Here is a 19117-nt window from a genome sequence, read left to right on the forward strand (position 1 = left end):
AGCACTACAGAGGGAGCACACAAATCAAACACCACTGAGATAAATTTTGGTATACCAGAGGGGTCAATATTAGGACCACTTCTTTTTATTATTTATGATAACAATATTCAGTCTATAACAAACCCCACTACAGCTATCTTATATGCAGATGATACCATGTTAACATGCCGAAATCCAAGCTATTCACAGCTTGAAGTGGAATCCACTACTGCAGCAGGCATAATGCTGCAGTATTTTCATAAAAACAAACTACATTTAAACACAAATAAATCTGTCTATATTGAATTTGATCTTGGGAGGCAAAAAACTCATGAAAACCAAATTTTAATGGGTGAATAATACATTAAGAAAGAATACTTGAACAAATTTCTTGGCCTTACACTTGATGCAGAGTTAAACTGGTCTGATCATGTAAATGACATTTTCAAAAAGCTATCTACTACCATATATGCCCTAAGGACACTTACACCTTTCTGTAATATTACCACTCTGAGGGAAATATATTTTGCACTATTTGAATCCCATTTAAGCTATGGGATAGAGTTTTGGGGATCCAGCAGTAAAGGTAATATGAAAAGTGTACTTATCCTACAAAAGAAGGCACTTAGAATTATGGGAAAGAAATGTGCCTGGGAGCCCTACAGAAATTTGTTAAATGAATTTAAAATACTAACTGTTCATAATTTGTATGTAATAATCATTATGGCAGTAAACAGTAACAAAACACTTAATAAAGAAGTACATGATCACAACACTAGAGGTAGAGAGTGACCCCACAACATCTCTCATAGAACAAAACTTAAGAGAAAGGCCCTCACTATGCAGGCGTAAAACTACTGAATTTCTTCCATCCTAATATCTCCAAATTGCCCATTACAGAACTAAAAAAGAAATTAAAATTATGGTTCCTAAAAATTCTGTATATTCAATAGATGAGCTTCTAGATTTAGTATACTCTTAGGATGGGAGAGTATCCATCTAAAAGTATATGAATCTCAGATCTTAGACTGTGTCACAAACTGTAAATATTTGAATCTCAGATCTGAATAATGTGTCACAAGCTGTAAATTCCTGGATCTATGTACTGTAATTGCAAATTGTTTTATGTATAGTCCACATATATATAACATTGTTCTCTCAACAAAATTTAGAAAAAGTTGTGTAGATAACAATGCCAGGCAATAGTATGTAACTCTATTAAGTAAGGCTCTGATTTATCCAGAAGACTGGAACAATAAATACTTTTTTTGTAATCAGTTGATGCTGGATCAAAATAAATTAATAAAAACAACTAGATTCCATTACCCTAGTTGTACTTTTGGTGATGTTCATAATATAATCTCTTTTCAATATGCTAACCACTCTTGTTCAATCCCTCTTCCAAGTCTATTCTCCCAGGTAAACTTTTTTTTTCTTTTTTTTATGGTACTGAAATCAATGGATAAAGTCATACCTAACTAAAACAATGCAGAAAGTTAAACTTTATAATTCAACCAATGGAACTAAGGTAGAGTCTTCTGATGGGAGAAATCACTTGTGGGGTTCTCCAAGGGTCAACATTAAGTCCACTGTTGTTTCTCACGTGTATAAAGAAGCTTCTGTCTAACATACAACAAGCGGAGTTAGTTCTTTTTGCATGTGATGCAAGTATTGTAATCAGTCCAAACATACAAACAGCAGAAATAGTATAGAAGAAACAGTAAATAATCTTCTCAAAAATATTATTAAGGGGAGCCGGAGGTGGTCAAATCCAAATAATTACGATTTTTTTTTTTTTTTTTTTTTTTTTTTTTTTTTTTTTTTTTTTTTTTTTTTTTTTTTTTTTTGCTACCAAAAATTAATTGGAACATTCCTCTTTAATGTAAACTTTGAATTATTGTTCTACTCGCCCTAGAAGTGGAGTTATTAACATTTTCCCCCATGCCTGCAGAGGAAATTGGTGGCCGCTGAATGCATCTAACACCCTCTCGTGACTTCCTGGCGAACTGCTTGGGATTTTCTCGGCCTGGTACGCATACAGCGCCTTATGTTACACATACAGCGAGTGTTCAAGGGTTGGCTACATTATTTTCTGTGACAAATGAAACGCTAAGAGCGCGGAACATCGTCTCTTTGCTGTTTACCTTTTCGAATTAGTTCAGTGTTGCGCCTGTTGTTGGTAGTATTATACTTCTTGTGTAAAGCGTTGTTCTGGTTACGATGCCACGTTTTGGTAACTGTGTATATAAGAAGAGGAAGAACGTAGGGAAAAGAAAATTAACACTAATACCAAGTTGCGATACTACAATTACTGAAACAGTGCGTTCTTCTGCTAAGCAACACATGGCCGGCCATAGCCCTGTGACATCTTCTAGCAAGAAGCTGACTGGTGGAAGTGACAGATTTCGTGAATATGTTAGTGACAGTGATGATATTAACGAAGTACTGAATATTGGATTATTATCTTCTGTGCTGAAAGAAAGTGTTCTGTGCAAAATGTGTTCAAGTGTAGGAGTGAGACTAGAGATAACAAAGTACTTTGGTTTAGCTTGTGAGATGAAGATAATCTGTGCATGTTGCAAGTATCAAGTGACTTTCTACAATTCCCGTGCCAGTCTCTTTGGTGAAAATGGACGATCTAGAGTGTTTGATGTGAATGTTCGACTTGTGTATGGTCTTCGATCCATTGGGATAGGGTCTGCTGCTGGTAAACTGTTTTGTGGTATTATGAACTTGCCATTGCCTCCAAGCAAATTTGGGTACTACTGTGAACTGGTAGGATCCTCTGTTGAAGATGTGGCTTTGAAAACCATGAAGGAAGCAGTGGAGGAATCTGTAGAAATGAACGGTGGTTCTAGGGATTTGGTAGTGGCATTAGATGGTTCCTGGCAAAAGAGGGGTCATAAATCCCTGAATGGGGTTGTAACTGCTACTTGTGGTGATAGTGCCAAAGTGATAGATGTTGCAATATTATCAAAACATTGTAGGTGCAAAAATAAAATCAAAGGAGAGCACAGTGGAACCTGTGAGGCAAATTTTAGTGGGTTAAGTGGAGCAATGGAAGTGGATGGAGTGAAACAAATTTTTGAACTTTCAGTTCCCAGATACAACATTAGGTACAAATACTACCTTGGGGATGGTGACTCCAAAGGTTTCAAGACTATAGAGGAACTGAAACCATATGGAAATGAATTTGTAGTTGAAAAGTTGGAATGCATTGGGCATGTGCAACAGCGTATGGGTGCACGGCTTCGAAGGCTCAAACAAACTTTGGGTTCAAGTAAGCTCAGTGATGGAAAGAGAATAGGAGGGAGAGGCAGGCTTACTGATGAGGTGATTGAACATCTACAGAGATACTATGGGTATGCTATAAGGCAAAATACTAGTAATGTTAGTGACATGCGAAAAGCAGTGTGGGAATTGTTCCTTCATACTGCCTCTTCCAATGAATACCCTCAACACAGCCTGTGCCCAAAAGATTCCTGGTGCAAATATAATGCAAAAAAGGGCTATGATCACAAACATGGTTTGCCAGCAGCTGTGATAAATGCAATAAAACCAATTTTTCATGACTTAGCACAGCCAGAATTGTTACACAAATGTCTACACAGAAAGATGCAGAATCCTAATGAGAGCGTAAACAATTTGATTTGGAAAGTAATTCCTAAAAGGGTGTTTGTAAGCATAAAAACACTGCACTTTGGCATTTATGATGCAATAGCAACCTACAACCAAAGGAACAGAGTGAAGTGTGAAGTTCTGAAGGCATTAGGATTTACAGCTGGGGTGAACACTGTATGAGCACTAAGAAATATTGACAGAGAAAGGATAAGAGGAGCAGAAAGAAGAGAAAGGCATATGAAGTATGATGGAACAACAGGCCAGAAAAGAAGACAGAAGAGGAAGCTTTTGGAGGATGAAGAAGAAGACCCTGATAATCCATCCTATAGTGCAGGAATGTATTGAGAAACTTTGATAGCCATTTCCTGTAAATTAGAATTTTTCGAATATAAGGAACATTATCTCAAAATCCACTCAAGCTAGAGAGATGAAATTTTTATACAGCACTCCTAGTGGTCAAACTTACATTGTACCACAGCCATTTGGCAATATGTTTAGTAGTTTCATTTCAGTTTAATTATAAAGCAATTATTTGTAAAAAAATTTGGGTCATTAATAAAAAAAAATAACTGGAAGGAAACTAGAAAAGATACTCCAAAATCCCTCTGTCATAACTGCAATACTAAACCACTCTATATGTAAAAAAAAAATCAAATTTTTCTATTTGGTAGTTTCTTCATAAATGTTCCTCAAACTTAGTGATTTTAACATGGGCAGCATAGGCACCTCCGGCTCCCCTTAAGTGGTTTTCTGCAAATGATCTCACTCTCAATTTTAAAAACACACAACATCTTCTGTTCTACTCATCTAGAGGTTCTTTGCCATTGATAAGTATAACACATGGTGAGGAAATAATAACTAGGGCAGAATATTCAAAATTTTTAGGCTTCTATATTGATGAGACTCTAATAGGAAAAAACTCGTTCAGTTATGTCATATGGAATTTGTCATATGGAATAATGTTCTGAGGGAAGTCAACTTTAAGAATGAAAATGTTCATTGCTCAAAAATGTGCTGTGAGAATAATATGTTGAGGTTTCCGACAGTCATTTTTTAGATGCACATTTAAGGAGTTAGACATTTTAAATACTACTTTGCAGTATATTTATTCCCTCATGAAGTTTGTTGTAAATAATCCACTGCTGTTCAAAAGGAGCAATGACGTACATATTTTCATTACTCCTCATTAAGGTTGTCTTTAGCACAGAAAAGGGAGCACAATGCTGCCACCAAATTTTTTGATTACTTATTCAATAGATAGCAAAGTAGAATTTGAAAAGAAACTGAAAATGTTTCTCCTTCAAAAATCCTTCTCTTCTGTAGAATAATTTCTAATTTTGTAGTGTATAAAAGATGATGACAGAAATTATTAACTTACAACAGTAATAAAACAAAAAAAAGAGATCATAGTATGAAGGCTTTCACGACCGGATGGCATATCTTCTGATAAACCTTGCGGGATGTAAGGTCGTGGTCCATGAAACTCTTCAGCTCCTAACGTTTCGTCCAGTGCTTCGCTGGACATCTTCAGAGGGGTGTTTCTCCTCCGGTGAGTCTTGCCGACTGACGGGTCGGACGTCTGAGAGCGACTTATGTATCGTAGAAAGTGGGCGTGACCAGAGTTACACGTGATATGCAGAGATAACCTTTGTCAGAGATAAAACTTAACTATCGATCGTAATCTTGTCACGGATAAAACTGTCTAGCAATTCTGTAGTGCTACTGTTCAAATATCACTAAGTTTCATGGTCTCTTCTTTCCGATTAAAATTATCCTTATGTTTATATATTTCAATTGCTTCTCTACAAAGCCGTGGGTAATAGTTCGTCGTCGTAGATAAAATTTTTGTTTCGGAAAACTTCACTTGATGATTTCCTTGCTGAAAAGCGTGTTCTGCTACAGCCGATTTATCTGTTGTTTCCTAATCGGCAAAGACTTCTGTGTTCTTTTAACCGTGTATTTACGCTTCTTTTTGTTGTTCCAACATAAACTTTACCACATGTACACGGAATTTTATATACGCCACTGGCTGATAGAGGAGCGCGTTTATCTTTTACAGACCGAAGAACATGACAAATTTTCTTCGTTGGTCTAAAAACAGGTCTAATATTATGTTTACTTAAAATCTTTCCAATCTGATCCGTTACTTTCTTTATGAAAGGGAGAGAGACTGTATTCTTCCATCGTTTTTCGGACTTGTCCTTAAGCTTTTTGTTGTTTGGGTGCAGAATTCTGCTTACTTCTTTCTTTGAGTAGCCATTTCTCTCAAAAGCGTGCTTCAGATGTTTTAATTCGTCGTCTAGATACTCCGGCGTGCAAATCCGTCTGGCTCTGTCAACGAGACTTGTAATCACACCTCTTTTTTGTTTTGGATGGTGGTTAGAGTTTTTATGTAAGTATCTGTCTGTGTGCGTTATTTTTCTAAAAAATCTGTTGTTTCAAGCTTCCATCCGTCTGTCTCATAACTAAAACATCCAAAAACGGTATTTTGTTATCATTTTCTCTCTCCATGGTAAACTGGATTCTTGGATTTATATTATAATATAATATAATATAATATAATATAATATAATATAATATAAATCCAAGAATCCAGTTTACCATGGAGAGAGAAAATGATAACAAAATACCGTTTTTGGATGTTTTAGTTATGAGACAGACGGATGGAAGCTTGAAACAACAGATTTTTAGAAAAATAACGCACACAGACAGATACTTACATAAAAACTCTAACCACCATCCAAAACAAAAAAGAGGTGTGATTACAAGTCTCGTTGACAGAGCCAGACGGATTTGCACGCCGGAGTATCTAGACGACGAATTAAAACATCTGAAGCACGCTTTTGAGAGAAATGGCTACTCAAAGAAAGAAGTAAGCAGAATTCTGCACCCAAACAACAAAAAGCTTAAGGACAAGTCCGAAAAACGATGGAAGAATACAGTCTCTCTCCCTTTTATAAAGAAAGTAACGGATCAGATTGGAAAGATTTTAAGTAAACATGATATTAGACCTGTTTTTAGACCAACGAAGAAAATTTGTCATGTTCTTCGGTCTGTAAAAGATAAACGCGCTCCTCTATCAGCCAGTGGCGTATATAAAATTCCGTGTACATGTGGTAAAGTTTATGTTGGAACAACAAAAAGAAGCGTAAATACACGGTTAAAAGAACACAGAAGTCTTTGCCGATTAGGAAACAACAGATAAATCGGCTGTAGCAGAACACGCTTTTCAGCAAGGAAATCATCAAGTGAAGTTTTCCGAAACAAAAATTTTATCTACGACGACGAACTATTACCCACGGCTTTGTAGAGAAGCAATTGAAATATATAAACATAAGGATAATTTTAATCGGAAAGAAGAGACCATGAAACTTAGTGATATTTGAACAGTAGCACTACAGAATTGCTAGACAGTTTTATCCGTGACAAGATTACGATCGATAGTTAAGTTTTATCTCTGACAAAGGTTATCTCTGCATATCACGTGTAACTCTGGTCACGCCCACTTTCTACGATACATAAGTCGCTCTCAGACGTCCGACCCGTCAGTCGGCAAGACTCACCGGAGGAGAAACACCCCTCTGAAGATGTCCAGCGAAGCACTGGACGAAACGTTAGGAGCTGAAGAGTTTCATGGACCACGACCTTACATCCCGCAAGGTTTACCAGAAAAGAAAAGATGATCAGCACGTAGTCATATTTCCCGATGAATGTGTAATATGAATGTGAAATGACTCATTCCACACCATTACGATTAATCATACAAAAGATCCATGGAACATGAAACTAATTAGCTAAATTTTGTCACTTCTGACTGAATTAAATGTCACAGGGAAACCTCAGTTTTTATTCCTTCCAACTGAAATTTAATTCTGTCCCAAATTTCTCCTTTGTTTCCTCTAGTGCTTGCTTAATTTATAGATTGAATAACATCAACGACAGACTGTAACCCTGTCTCACTCCCTTCTCAATTATTGCTTCCCTCACATGTCCTCCTACCCTTATAACTGCAGACTGGTTTGGTTTCCTATTTTTCCATAAATGATTCATGTTATAATTTTGCATCCATGATTTATTAAACTGATGGTTTGTCAACATTAACTCCTGTCAGTACCAGCCTTCTTTGATAGTGAAAGTATTACATTCTTCTTCAAGTCTGAGAGTATCACCAGTCTCATATATCCTACACACCAGGAGCAAAGGTTCTGTCACAGCTGGTGCTCTCAACAATCTCAATAATTCTAAGGGAATTGTGGCTACTCCAGACAATGTTTCAACTCGAGGTCTTTCAGTGCTGTGTCAAAATCTTCTTGCAACATCATATACTCCATCTCATCTTCACCAACATCTTCTTTATGATCCTGTTTTGAAGTTCATATCTTGTATCCATCACTTCTACATATTCCCTCTGCATTTCAGCTGTCCCTTCTTTGTTTAATTCTGGGTTGCAGACTGAGATTTTGATATTCATCTGGCAGCTACTCCTTTCTCTGAATGTGTCTTTAATTTTTCTGTAGGCAGCATCTATCTTTCACCTCATTAAGCCTGCTTCTGCAGCCTTGTATTTGTCCTTTACCCACACCTGCTTTCCCATTTTTAATTTACAGCAAATTCATGTCTATTGTCATAGTTTTTTCCAAAATATTTGCAGCAATTTCTCACAGACAGCTTAGTAACTACTTTGAAAAATATAACCTTCTTTGCAGTAGACAGCTTGATTTTTGACAAGGAAAAAATACCGCATCTGCAGTCCTTGAAACTGTTAATCAGACATTAACTGCATTTGAAATAGAGAATACAGTCTCTCTGGAGTTATGCTGTTTAACTAAGGTGTCTGACTGCATCCCCTTTGACATCTTACTAGCCAAGCTACAGTGTTATGAGATAAATAATACAACATTAAAAATAATTAATTCTTATCTAGATAACAAGAAGCAATTTGTATCAGTTCAAAATAGGTATTCTTCCTTGAAGAAAGTCAAATGTGGTGTACCTCAGGGCTCTGTATTTCTTCTTCATTTTTGCAATTAACAATTTGTCATATTATGTTGGGCTTTTTAAATCAAACACTGGACATTTTTATATTAATTTTGAGTATAAGATGCACCTGAATTTTGGAGGAAATTTTTCAAAGAAAAAAGTGCATCTTGTAGTGTGTAAAATATCGTAGTAGTGTAGAAATTGAGTTTTCAGATTATGACTACATTTCTGTAAACTGGTTAATATAGAATACATTATTTGTACATGTAATGTGAACAGTAATAAATATAGTGACTACTATTAAATATCAACATAAATCCCATTCTGCCACATGTAGTTAATGGCTAATAAAGAATCTGAATAGATAATCTGAATTATTTTTTAGACATCTCCATTCCCTTTTGCCTGCTTCATTTTCTTACTTTCTCCTTCTCTCAGTTAATTTCAATATCTTGTTTGTTATTCAAGGATTTCTACTGGATCTTGTCTTTTTGCATACTTGATCCTCTCCTGCCTTCACTACTTCATCTCTCAAAGAGACACATTCACTTTCTATTCTATTCCTTTCTCCTGCTTCAGTCAGTTGTTCCCTATTGCTCCTTTTGAAATTTTCAACTATCTCTGATGCTTTCAATTTATTCAGGTTCCATCTTCTTAATTTCCTACCTTTCTGCAATTTCTTCAGTTTAAACTGCGGTTAATAACCAATGCATTATGCAATTTGAATGAAACTGCAGTGAGACAAAGTGGCCATTTGGATGCACTTTAGTAACTTTTCTTACATTTTGAGCACACTTTTTTATTTCCAAAAACACCTTCCACATTTCAATTTTCTGTCATTATTAAAGGTAGTGTTATGTCAATTATTTAAAATTGCTCATTAGATACATTGTGTCACATCAACATTCTCAATCACAAGTTCATACTTGTCTCATGATTGAGAATTTTGATGTGATACAATTGCCTCTAGAAACATTATGCAGTTTAAACCACTTTGCAAAATCTTTGTCCCACTGTTATATAATTTATCTGATGCTTTCCATTGTCTCCAGGCTTCTTCTGATTATACAACCCTCTTTCCCTTATTCTTAAACCAAGTATCCTCGGCTGATTAAACCTGTTTGCCAGACTGGAACTTGAAACTGGGACTTATGCCTGTCCAGGTTCGAGTCCCAGTCTGGCACAAAGTTTTAATATGCCATGAAGTTTCAAATCAGTGCGCACTTCACTGCAGTGTGAAAATACAATCTTAGGCCAAGTGTTTGCAATTAAAGTATGTTGTGTACAAAATTCTACCAAATGGCTTCCCCCTCCCATTCCTTTCCCCCAGTCCCCATTCTCCCTACCATTTTTCCTTCCGTTCTTTTTCCCACTGTCAAATGGCAGTATCCCACCATAACTAAATTTTCATCTGCTTTAACTATCTGAATAATTTTTTTTAATCCCTCGCACATTTTTTCCACCTCAACATCTGTAGAACTAGTAGGAACATAAATTTGTACTAGTGTCATGGGTGTCACATCTATCTTGGCTACTACAATTCATTTACCATACTGTTCATAGTAGTTTACCTACATTCCTATTTCCTTACTCATTATTAGACCTACTCCTGCATTGCCCCTATTTGATTTTATATTTACAACCCTGCACTCACTTGCCCAGAAGTTCTGTTCTTCCTATCACCACTCTTCACTAATTTCCACTATATCCAACAAGAACCTATCCATTTCCTTTTTTTTTAAATTCTCTAACTTACTTACCCAATGATGGGAGCTAACATTCCACATTCTGACCTCTAGAAAACCAGTTTTTTTCTGCTAGTGATGAAATCTTCCTGAGTGTCCTCACCCAGAGATCTGAATGGCAGACTGTTTATCACTGAAGTATTTTAAATGAGAGAATGCCATCATCATCAATCCATACAGTAGAGCTGCATGGCCTCAGGAAAAATAACAGCTGTATTTTCACCATCCTTTCAACTATTCACCATACCAACATAACAAACCCATGTTGGCTAGTGATACAAGGCCAGATCAGTCAATCATCAAGACTGTTACCCCTTCAGCTACTCAAAGGCTGTTGACCATCTTCAGCAATCACAAATCTGACAGCTCTCTCCACAAATCACCTCTATTATGGTTGCATCTATGGTACACTATCTGTATCACTTGCACATGGAAGCCATCCTACTCTGGCAAAGGCCAAGATTCATGGAAGGTATACATCACACACACACACACACACACACACACACACACACACACACACAAACACACACACACACACAGCAAGTGTAAAATAACTAACAAATTCATTTGTGTATATGTATAATTTGTGTCTATTAGCATCTTGAGGTATTTGTGTAGAAAAACTTAGGACTGTTTTTAAGTTTTTAGCAGTTAGTAGTATATGCAGACCCTATAAAGAAAACCTACATGGAAATTGCCACAAAGTAAATGGTTTTTTAATTACCAAGAGAGTGCTCTGAAATGAAGAAAATTTCAGAATAGAGAAGAGCATCATACCACCCATAAGACTGGTGAGTAAAACAACAACCAACAATCAGTGATCCACCAAAGCTTATCTAAACATTTATTTGAACATACACAAGTAGTTGCCATTTACTTGGAATTAATGCAAGATAGGATGTGAAGCAGCGGTTATTGGGTAGCAGATCTCCAGTATCAGACAAATGCTTGTGCCAACATTGCAAGTATCAATTTTAATGTGTTGATTGCAAGTATTTGTATGCAGAGTTGTGTATTGCAGTAAATACTGAGGTATGAGCTCAAACAGTGAAATTACTGAACCCACCACGGGAAGGAGTTTTGCTGCTACACAAATACATGTAAATCACCAAGCAGTGTGGTCCATTCTTTCCACCAAGTTCAGACTGGTTTAGTATACATAACTGTAACAACTGTCCACACCAAAATACAATCAAAGTGTTTTGCCAGAAATTGAGGCACTTAGATGACGTTTATCGACATCTTAGTCATTCACATCATCTCCAGGCATTCATACTAGAGCTTCTGCATAAATCCCTGTACATGTAAGTTCTCAGAAGGAGACATCTGTATTTTCCAGATTTAGCTACTTATTATGAGCTATCTCAATCATGATCTAGATCTCTATCTTGAATGCTCTATTTGTGAAAACAAGGTGTGTTTTTTTAAGTAAGTGCCATTTTGAAACACAAATAAAACCAGAATATTTTTCTTAGCAATTTTATTTTTATGTGAAAGTCTGTACTTAATCTACTTTTAACATACTTCCCACCAATATTAAGGCAGTTATCATATCACACAACCAGCTTTTGCATACCATCCTCAAAGAAATCTTCTGTGTGTTTGGGCTTGGCTTTTTGGGGGAGGAGACCAGACAGTGAGGTCATCGGTCTCATCGGATTAGGGAAGGAAGAGGAAGGAAGTCGGGTGTGCCCTTTCAAAGGAACCATCCCGGCATTTGCCTGGAGCGATTTAGGGAAATCACGGAAAACCTAAATCAGCGTGGCCAGATGCGGGCTTGAACCATTGTCTGTGATTAGGCAACAACTGCCTAAAGCACACTTGCTGACACTTGACAAAACTCATCACATACTGTCAAAATCATAAATTGTCTGTTCTCTCTCACGTTTTCAACAACTTTCTGCACCAAATTGTCGGAAATGACTGAAGGTCATATTCTTCATTCCTCATCATGCACATTCATACAGCCATTTTTAAAAGCTCTCATCTGTTTCCATGCCGTCCCATTACTCATAATGTTTTCTCCATACACTTCACTGATCTGATGGTAATTTCAGCCACTTTCACACCTTTAGCACTAAGAAAATGAATCATAGGGCATATTTCACAGTCAACAGGATTTTCAATTGGAGGAAGCATATAAAATACTCACAAACAAATGTAAACATACCAAATATTGCTGGGAATTATGTAGAAAAGTAGATCAAAGTACATGTTTTCATATAAAAATAAAAGTACTAAGAAAAGACTACTTGTTTTATTTTGGTTTCAAAATGGTACTTACATAAAAAACACATCTTATATCTTTAAGATCAGTGGTGAGCTGCTTCTCTACGGTGTTAAAATACAATTCACTCTTCACATAGCCTATGTTCTTACTTTCATACATTTGTTCCACAGCTTGTGTGGATAGTATCTTTTTGAATGCACACAAATAACAAGTTAAGCTGAAGGTTTTGCCAGTTACAAACCTCTTATGTATTTAGCTCTCTTTGGTACTTCAATATTCAACAGCTTCTCCACAGCTAAAGCGTAACATTGCTCATTGCACATTGTTGAAACATAGTCTAGTCGATCAAAGTATGGTAAAGCCTGCATGTATGTCTTGTATTCAATTAATTTCTCAGTTCCACGGTGTAATAAACCAATATGAGGATCTGCTCGCATCACAGTCTGTAAGAGGAAAGCATTGCTTTTAAAAATGATTTCTTATATAATTAATTCCATAAATATTAAGATCTTGGAAGCAGTTGACTTAGCATTGAACTATTCAGCAGGTGAGATGGAAGATTCTATGGAACAATACCCCTTTTGCAATTTAAAAAATTGTTGTTGTTAAAATAGACAAGTTTGTGGAATTACATTTACAACTCTCTGAAACACTTTGCAGTAGAAGGAGTAGTAGAGAGCAAAAATTGTAAAAGGAGACTGATAGGAATTTGTGGCATAGATTACTAACAGAGACATAAAATGTAGCATTTTTTGGCAAAATTAGCAGCTATTTTTGGTGGAACTATCATCTATTTTTGACCAAATTAACATACAATTTTAAACACTTAGATAAAGAAATTTAAAACAGCCTACTGGTGTATGTACATGTTGTAGCTAGCAATTGCTTCATTGACTACTACTGTTTCAATAACCACTTTTAGAAAAGAAATGAACCTGTCACAGTAAAACTTTTTAATATGTATTTTTACTGTTCAAATTTCAAATGCCTCTCAGCAATGCATTCTATGGAAACTCCAGGTCGGAATATCAACAATATTAGGAAAACGATGGACTGCTACTCAAGTTCCAAGCAGGGACAACAAAAAGATTGTTACATATTTAGCTTTTGGCCAAAGCCTTCTGCAGAAAAGAAAACACACACATTCACAGAAGCAAGCACACATGAGTGCCATTTCCAACAGCTTAGATCAGAATGCATTGCTTGCATGCTTGCTTGTGTGAATGTGTGTTTGTGTTTCCTTTTCTGAATCTGGCTTTTGCAGAAAGCTAAATGTGCCTACCTGCAATTCAGTGGGTCATTTTATGATGAGTAGCAATCTATCCCTTTCTTCCTATTGTCGTCAGCATTACATTCTCTTAGGTTACAGCTCCCATCTGTAACAACAGTACCGTAATGAGATAAAATATGCTCACTGTCAACATTGCACATTGTTCTCAATAATAAATGCAAACAATATCTGGTATACACTTCATGCTCATAGGCAGATAAGGCATTTTGGCTGAATTACTAAATACAATATTCTGCATTCATTTGGTTGGATATGACATTACCCACAGGTTGGCTGTACCATAAATCCCTTAAAACTTCAATTTATCTAGGAGAATACTGTGATTCACACAGTCAAATGCCTTACATAGGTTGCAGAAAATATCAAACTGGCAAAGTTTATTACTTAATGTTTGCTTGTAAAATTTGGTGAGTAAACATGTAAATGGTGTTCTCAGAAGAGCAACTATTCTGAAAACCAAATTGTGATTTATTGCAGATAATATTGTTGTTAAGGTGAGATACTATTTTAAAATACATCACCTTCTTGAAAACTTTGGAAAATGATGCCAGCAGTGAAAGAGGTTGGTAGTTGTTGACATTTCTCTATCACCTTTCTTCAAGAGGGGTTAAACAATGACATTTTTCAGTCTCTCTTGAAAACTGCCTTGAATTAGAGATGCATTATATATTTCAGATAAGGCTAGGCTTATTATGTGAGAACAAATCTTTAGTACTTATTGGAAACACCATGAAAACCAGATGAGCTTTTGTTTCTGAGAGAATGTATAATTTTCTTAATTTCAGAAGAAGAAGTTGATGATACATCCATATGGCTGAATTTTATGAGATTACTTTTTCAACATACTGCAATGATTTTTCTCTTTAACTGGTTGTCCCTAAGCTTTCTACTATATTTAAGAAATGATTATTAAATTATTTGCTACCTGTGATACATGATTCATAGCCCTTCCATTCAGTTCAATAGTGGTGTTATCCTGTTCTGTGGCTGCTTGTCCTGTCTCTTGTTTCACTACATTCCTCATAGCCTTAAGTCGGTTGTCAGAATTGTTGATTTTTGACATTATGTGCATTTCCTTGATATTTTACTAACCTTTCTTGGTAATATTGAGTTGTTTTTGTAATGTGCAACTACCACAGGCTCTTTACTTGTTCTGGCCAACAGATAATTTGCCTTTTCCTTTCACAAGATACTTTAATCCCTCTAGTGATCTATGGTTCTTTTTATATACCTGTTTAATGCCCTTTTGATTAGCATATGTGGAAAGCTATTTTCAAATAAGGATATGAAATTATCATGGAATAGATTAAATTTTATGTTAACATTTGATTCATTACAAATTTCATCCAAAGTCATCTCTTGTCTAATACTGCACTATCGGAAACAAACAGTGTGAGGTTCTTTATGGAAAAACTTAATGGACTATCACAGAAGCACAGCAAATCAATGAAGTCCTCCTTCTCTGTCAGAATTAGGAAACTGAACTCACAAACATTTGAACTAACACTAAATGCGGAGGCCAATAGAGTAATACTGCATGAAGTGGAGAATAGGGCTCTGGATGTGTTTCTAAGAGGTATTTCCACTGATACATCAAGGAGGTCAGAATGGAGAATCCAAGTGACTTACGAGCTGCCATTAGAATTGCAAAGCAATTGGAGGAGATCAATATGGTTACATGGTGATCGTGGTGTTTCTTCTTCTGAAGTGAAATGTTTTAGATGTGGCCACACAGGCCACATCAGCCTGAATGTTATGAATGAGAGGAAGTGGCCATATAGTGTGTGATTGTCAGAAGAAAGCACAGAATGAGCAATGTCCTAATACTTGGCCATTAAATGGGAATGGAATGCCTCATCCATCAGACAGCATTCCTGGTAGAACACAAGACTACAGAAGCATATGCAGAGCTGCAGTGTTGTTTCCTAGGCAAAGTAAATGGTGGGCAACATAAACTAGGGGCAACAACTATAACTGTTACACTGTCACAAAGCTCACCAATCATGAAGGTGGTACCCAATAAACCAAACCATGGACACAGACACTAAAGATCAGTTCATGTGATACAAAACAGCGATTTACAGGGTAGTGGGTCTGGGTGAGCATAGATATGGACCTACATGAGGATTTATTATATGTTGTGGAGCCATTGGAAACTAATGAAAAATGGGAGAAGTCACACTGTTTTGTACACAGGACTACAGTATGTGTCAGTGACATGGATAGAGATTTTATGGTTCCGGTCAGTCTTGATAATTTTGGCAGGGTCAAAGAAAGTCTGCCAAAGAGTTAACTAATTGTTAATTAGGATGTTTCAGAGGAAGATGACATGGACAGATCAAGTGAGGATCTCTGCTGCAAGCAAACCATCAGTGCATCTGCATTACGTGAGAAAGTGAGACATATACAGGGAAATGGTAGAGAAGCAATGGTAGCTCTGTTACTGCAGTTCATGGATTTGTTTAACCTGAGTTGTCTGTTACCAGCAATGCCACATACACAACACAGAATACCAACAGGGAATAACGCTCCACTATACGAGAACCCATATCAGGTTCCAAAGTGTATGCAACTGATAATGGAAGAATTTATTGACCAGCATATAGTTGACAGTATTATTGAGTATAGTGATAGTCCCTGGGGAGACATTCATAATTTGGATCCCATAAAGTCACCAGATGACACTAAAAAATACAGGTTTTGCTGTGACTACCAATACCTCAATGCACGAATGATCACCAATGCACATCTGATACCAAACATAACAGAGACTATCGACAACTTGGGTCAGTGTAACTATTTCTCCACATTGGATTTACAGAGTGGATATCATCACATAAAAGCAGGCCCCAAAAGAAAAAATCGCATGGCATTAGGTTGGGTGAACATGCAAAGCAAGCACTGTCATTGGGCCCCGTGCGGACTCTCCAGCGCTTGAGTACGGTTAAGTTCAACCAAGTCTAGTGGATTGCAGTGGAAACACTGCATGCTGTCCATGTGCACAGGTGCCAAACACAATTATTTGACTTGCTCTTTCATTTGTCATATCATTTATAACTGTAAGTTTAATGTTATAAATATTATAAAGCATTAAAACCCCAATATTCATTTATAAACACCCTGCATAATGACATCATGGAAGTCAAGAGATATTGTCATACTAGTAACAAAGCAGAGTGTCATATGGAAGGCTAGGTACAATCTCGACAGGTGGTTGAAGTCCTAAATTTGTCAGACACTGTCATAGGAGCTTCATTTCTGTTGCCAACAAGTTCTTACACAACTTACTTTACATTCATAGTGATAAGTTCCACCCTAGGGGGATAACAAATGCTACTTTCCCTGCTTTGGAATGATGATTTGTGCATTATTTGACTTATGTTTCGATGACACCATTGCGGACAGGTAAATGTTTGCCTTCTAGCGTAAATTTTAATTATTTTTAGGTGAATAATTCTGCTGAGACTTCTGTTAACCAATTTTTACCTGAAATACAACAAACAACTTCATTCATAAATGTACACTGATCAGCATGCTTCCTCCACAATGAAAGTCTTTATAAAATTTCTCATTTACTTATATTGAGCTCACATTTGTTAAAGTGTTCTCTACTTGCTTCTATTGCACATAGTGCGTTATCACTCATGCTACTACAAGACAACTTGCATGGTGGAAATTCATCAGTCTTCTTTCTGTGGTAGATTTAGCAAATTTAGCAAGTCTCTTCAAAATGGCAACAATATTTTCAGGGGCTTGTAATATTCACAGCATCTCTTCCATGGCATTTTTACAGTTAAATCTTTTGCAGACTTGCATCATTGGGGAAAACATGTGGAACTGTATTAGTACCTTCTGTGTTATAATTGTTAATGTTATGAGGGACTACATTAGTACCTGTGTGTTATAATTGTTAGCATTATGGGCAACTGAGATCACAACTTGGCATTGCTTGCACGTACTAAAAACATATCTGCTTAAAAATCACTCAATACATAACAGTTGTAAGAGAAAATAATAACACACACAAAATCCCAGAGCCTTCAATGTACTAGTATGGACACCAAGAGTTCTGCAGAGAACAAAATTTTAAGTGTTTTGTTCATGGCACCACTGTACAAAAACATGCAACTACACAAATTACTTCCCGTATTCAACCGTTTTTTTATCTTCATTGACTGGACTATCAGCCACCAAATTTTTAATATCAAGTTCCTCTACATGGCTGTGGTACATTGTAAACCATTATAGGTCACACCTATGTGTTTGACAGAAGGTTCATAGTATCATTTTCAGACTATCTCTTGACTGTTCCACTCTCAAATAATGCTTGGAAAAAATAACACCCAGATCTTTTCATTAGAATTCTGATTTATCTTATTCTATCCTTTCTCCCTATGAAGGTGTGGTCAACAAAATATTTTGGCATTCCAATGAGAATGATGGTGACTGATATTTTGTGAAAAGATCATGCGGTAACAAAAAACACTTCTGTTTTAGTCATTGCCGCCCTATCTCACTTATCAAGTGCATAATACTTTCTCTCCTTTTTCATGATAATACAAAATGAGCTGCCCTTCTTTGAACTTTTTTGATATCTTTCATCAGCCTTATCTGGTATGGATCCCATTCTGCACAGGAACAGTCCAAAAGAGGATGGCTGAACAGGGTATATGAAGTCTCTTTATTATATTTGTTGCATTTTCAAAGTGTTCTGCCAATGAAATGGAGTATTTGGTTCACATTTTCTGTGTGGTGGCTGCGGTTTGTTTGTAATTGTAACCCCTAAGTTTTTCTTTTTTTTCTTACAACCTCCAAATCTGTGCGATTTTTCATGCAACCAAAATTTAACAGAATTTTTTTAGCACACCTGTGGAGGACCTCACATTTTTAATGTTTAGGACCAGTTCTCAGTACAGATATCTTGTGTAACTCATTCTGAGGTTTGTTTAGATCTTCTAATGATTTTACTAGATAGTAAACAGCTTTTCCCAATGAAACCTGACCTCACCATCTCCATTGAACAGCTGACCGCCCAGTCAACCCCAATAACTCCCTTGGCCTCACCTCATACAGCTGAAGATATTGTCCAGAATCAGACAATGGAAAACCCAGGATGGAATGTAACAGTATAGTGAAAAAATCAAACAATGGAAAAGCCAGGGTGGAATGAACACAATATAATGAAAAAAAAAAGAATAGCTACCATACCCTCTCTCCACCTCCTCCCTGTGCACTCCCCAGCAGCACTTCACTGTCTGCCACTCCTAC

General features: G+C 36.5%; 1 protein-coding gene across 2 annotated transcripts in view; it reads right to left on the reverse strand.

The window, feature by feature from the left end:
• Positions 1 to 19117, reverse strand: part of LOC124711702 (NADH-ubiquinone oxidoreductase 49 kDa subunit-like) — a 168974-nt gene that overhangs the window by 79274 nt on the left and 70583 nt on the right. For both annotated transcript variants that reach the window (XM_047241904.1, XM_047241903.1), the window contains one exon: positions 12800 to 13001. In XM_047241904.1, coding sequence (XP_047097860.1) covers positions 12800 to 13001 — 202 coding nt within the window. The remainder of the gene's footprint in view (positions 1 to 12799; positions 13002 to 19117) is intronic.

The sequence above is a fragment of the Schistocerca piceifrons genome, chromosome 8 (assembly GCF_021461385.2).
Source record: "Schistocerca piceifrons isolate TAMUIC-IGC-003096 chromosome 8, iqSchPice1.1, whole genome shotgun sequence".
NCBI lineage: Eukaryota > Metazoa > Arthropoda > Insecta > Orthoptera > Acrididae > Schistocerca > Schistocerca piceifrons.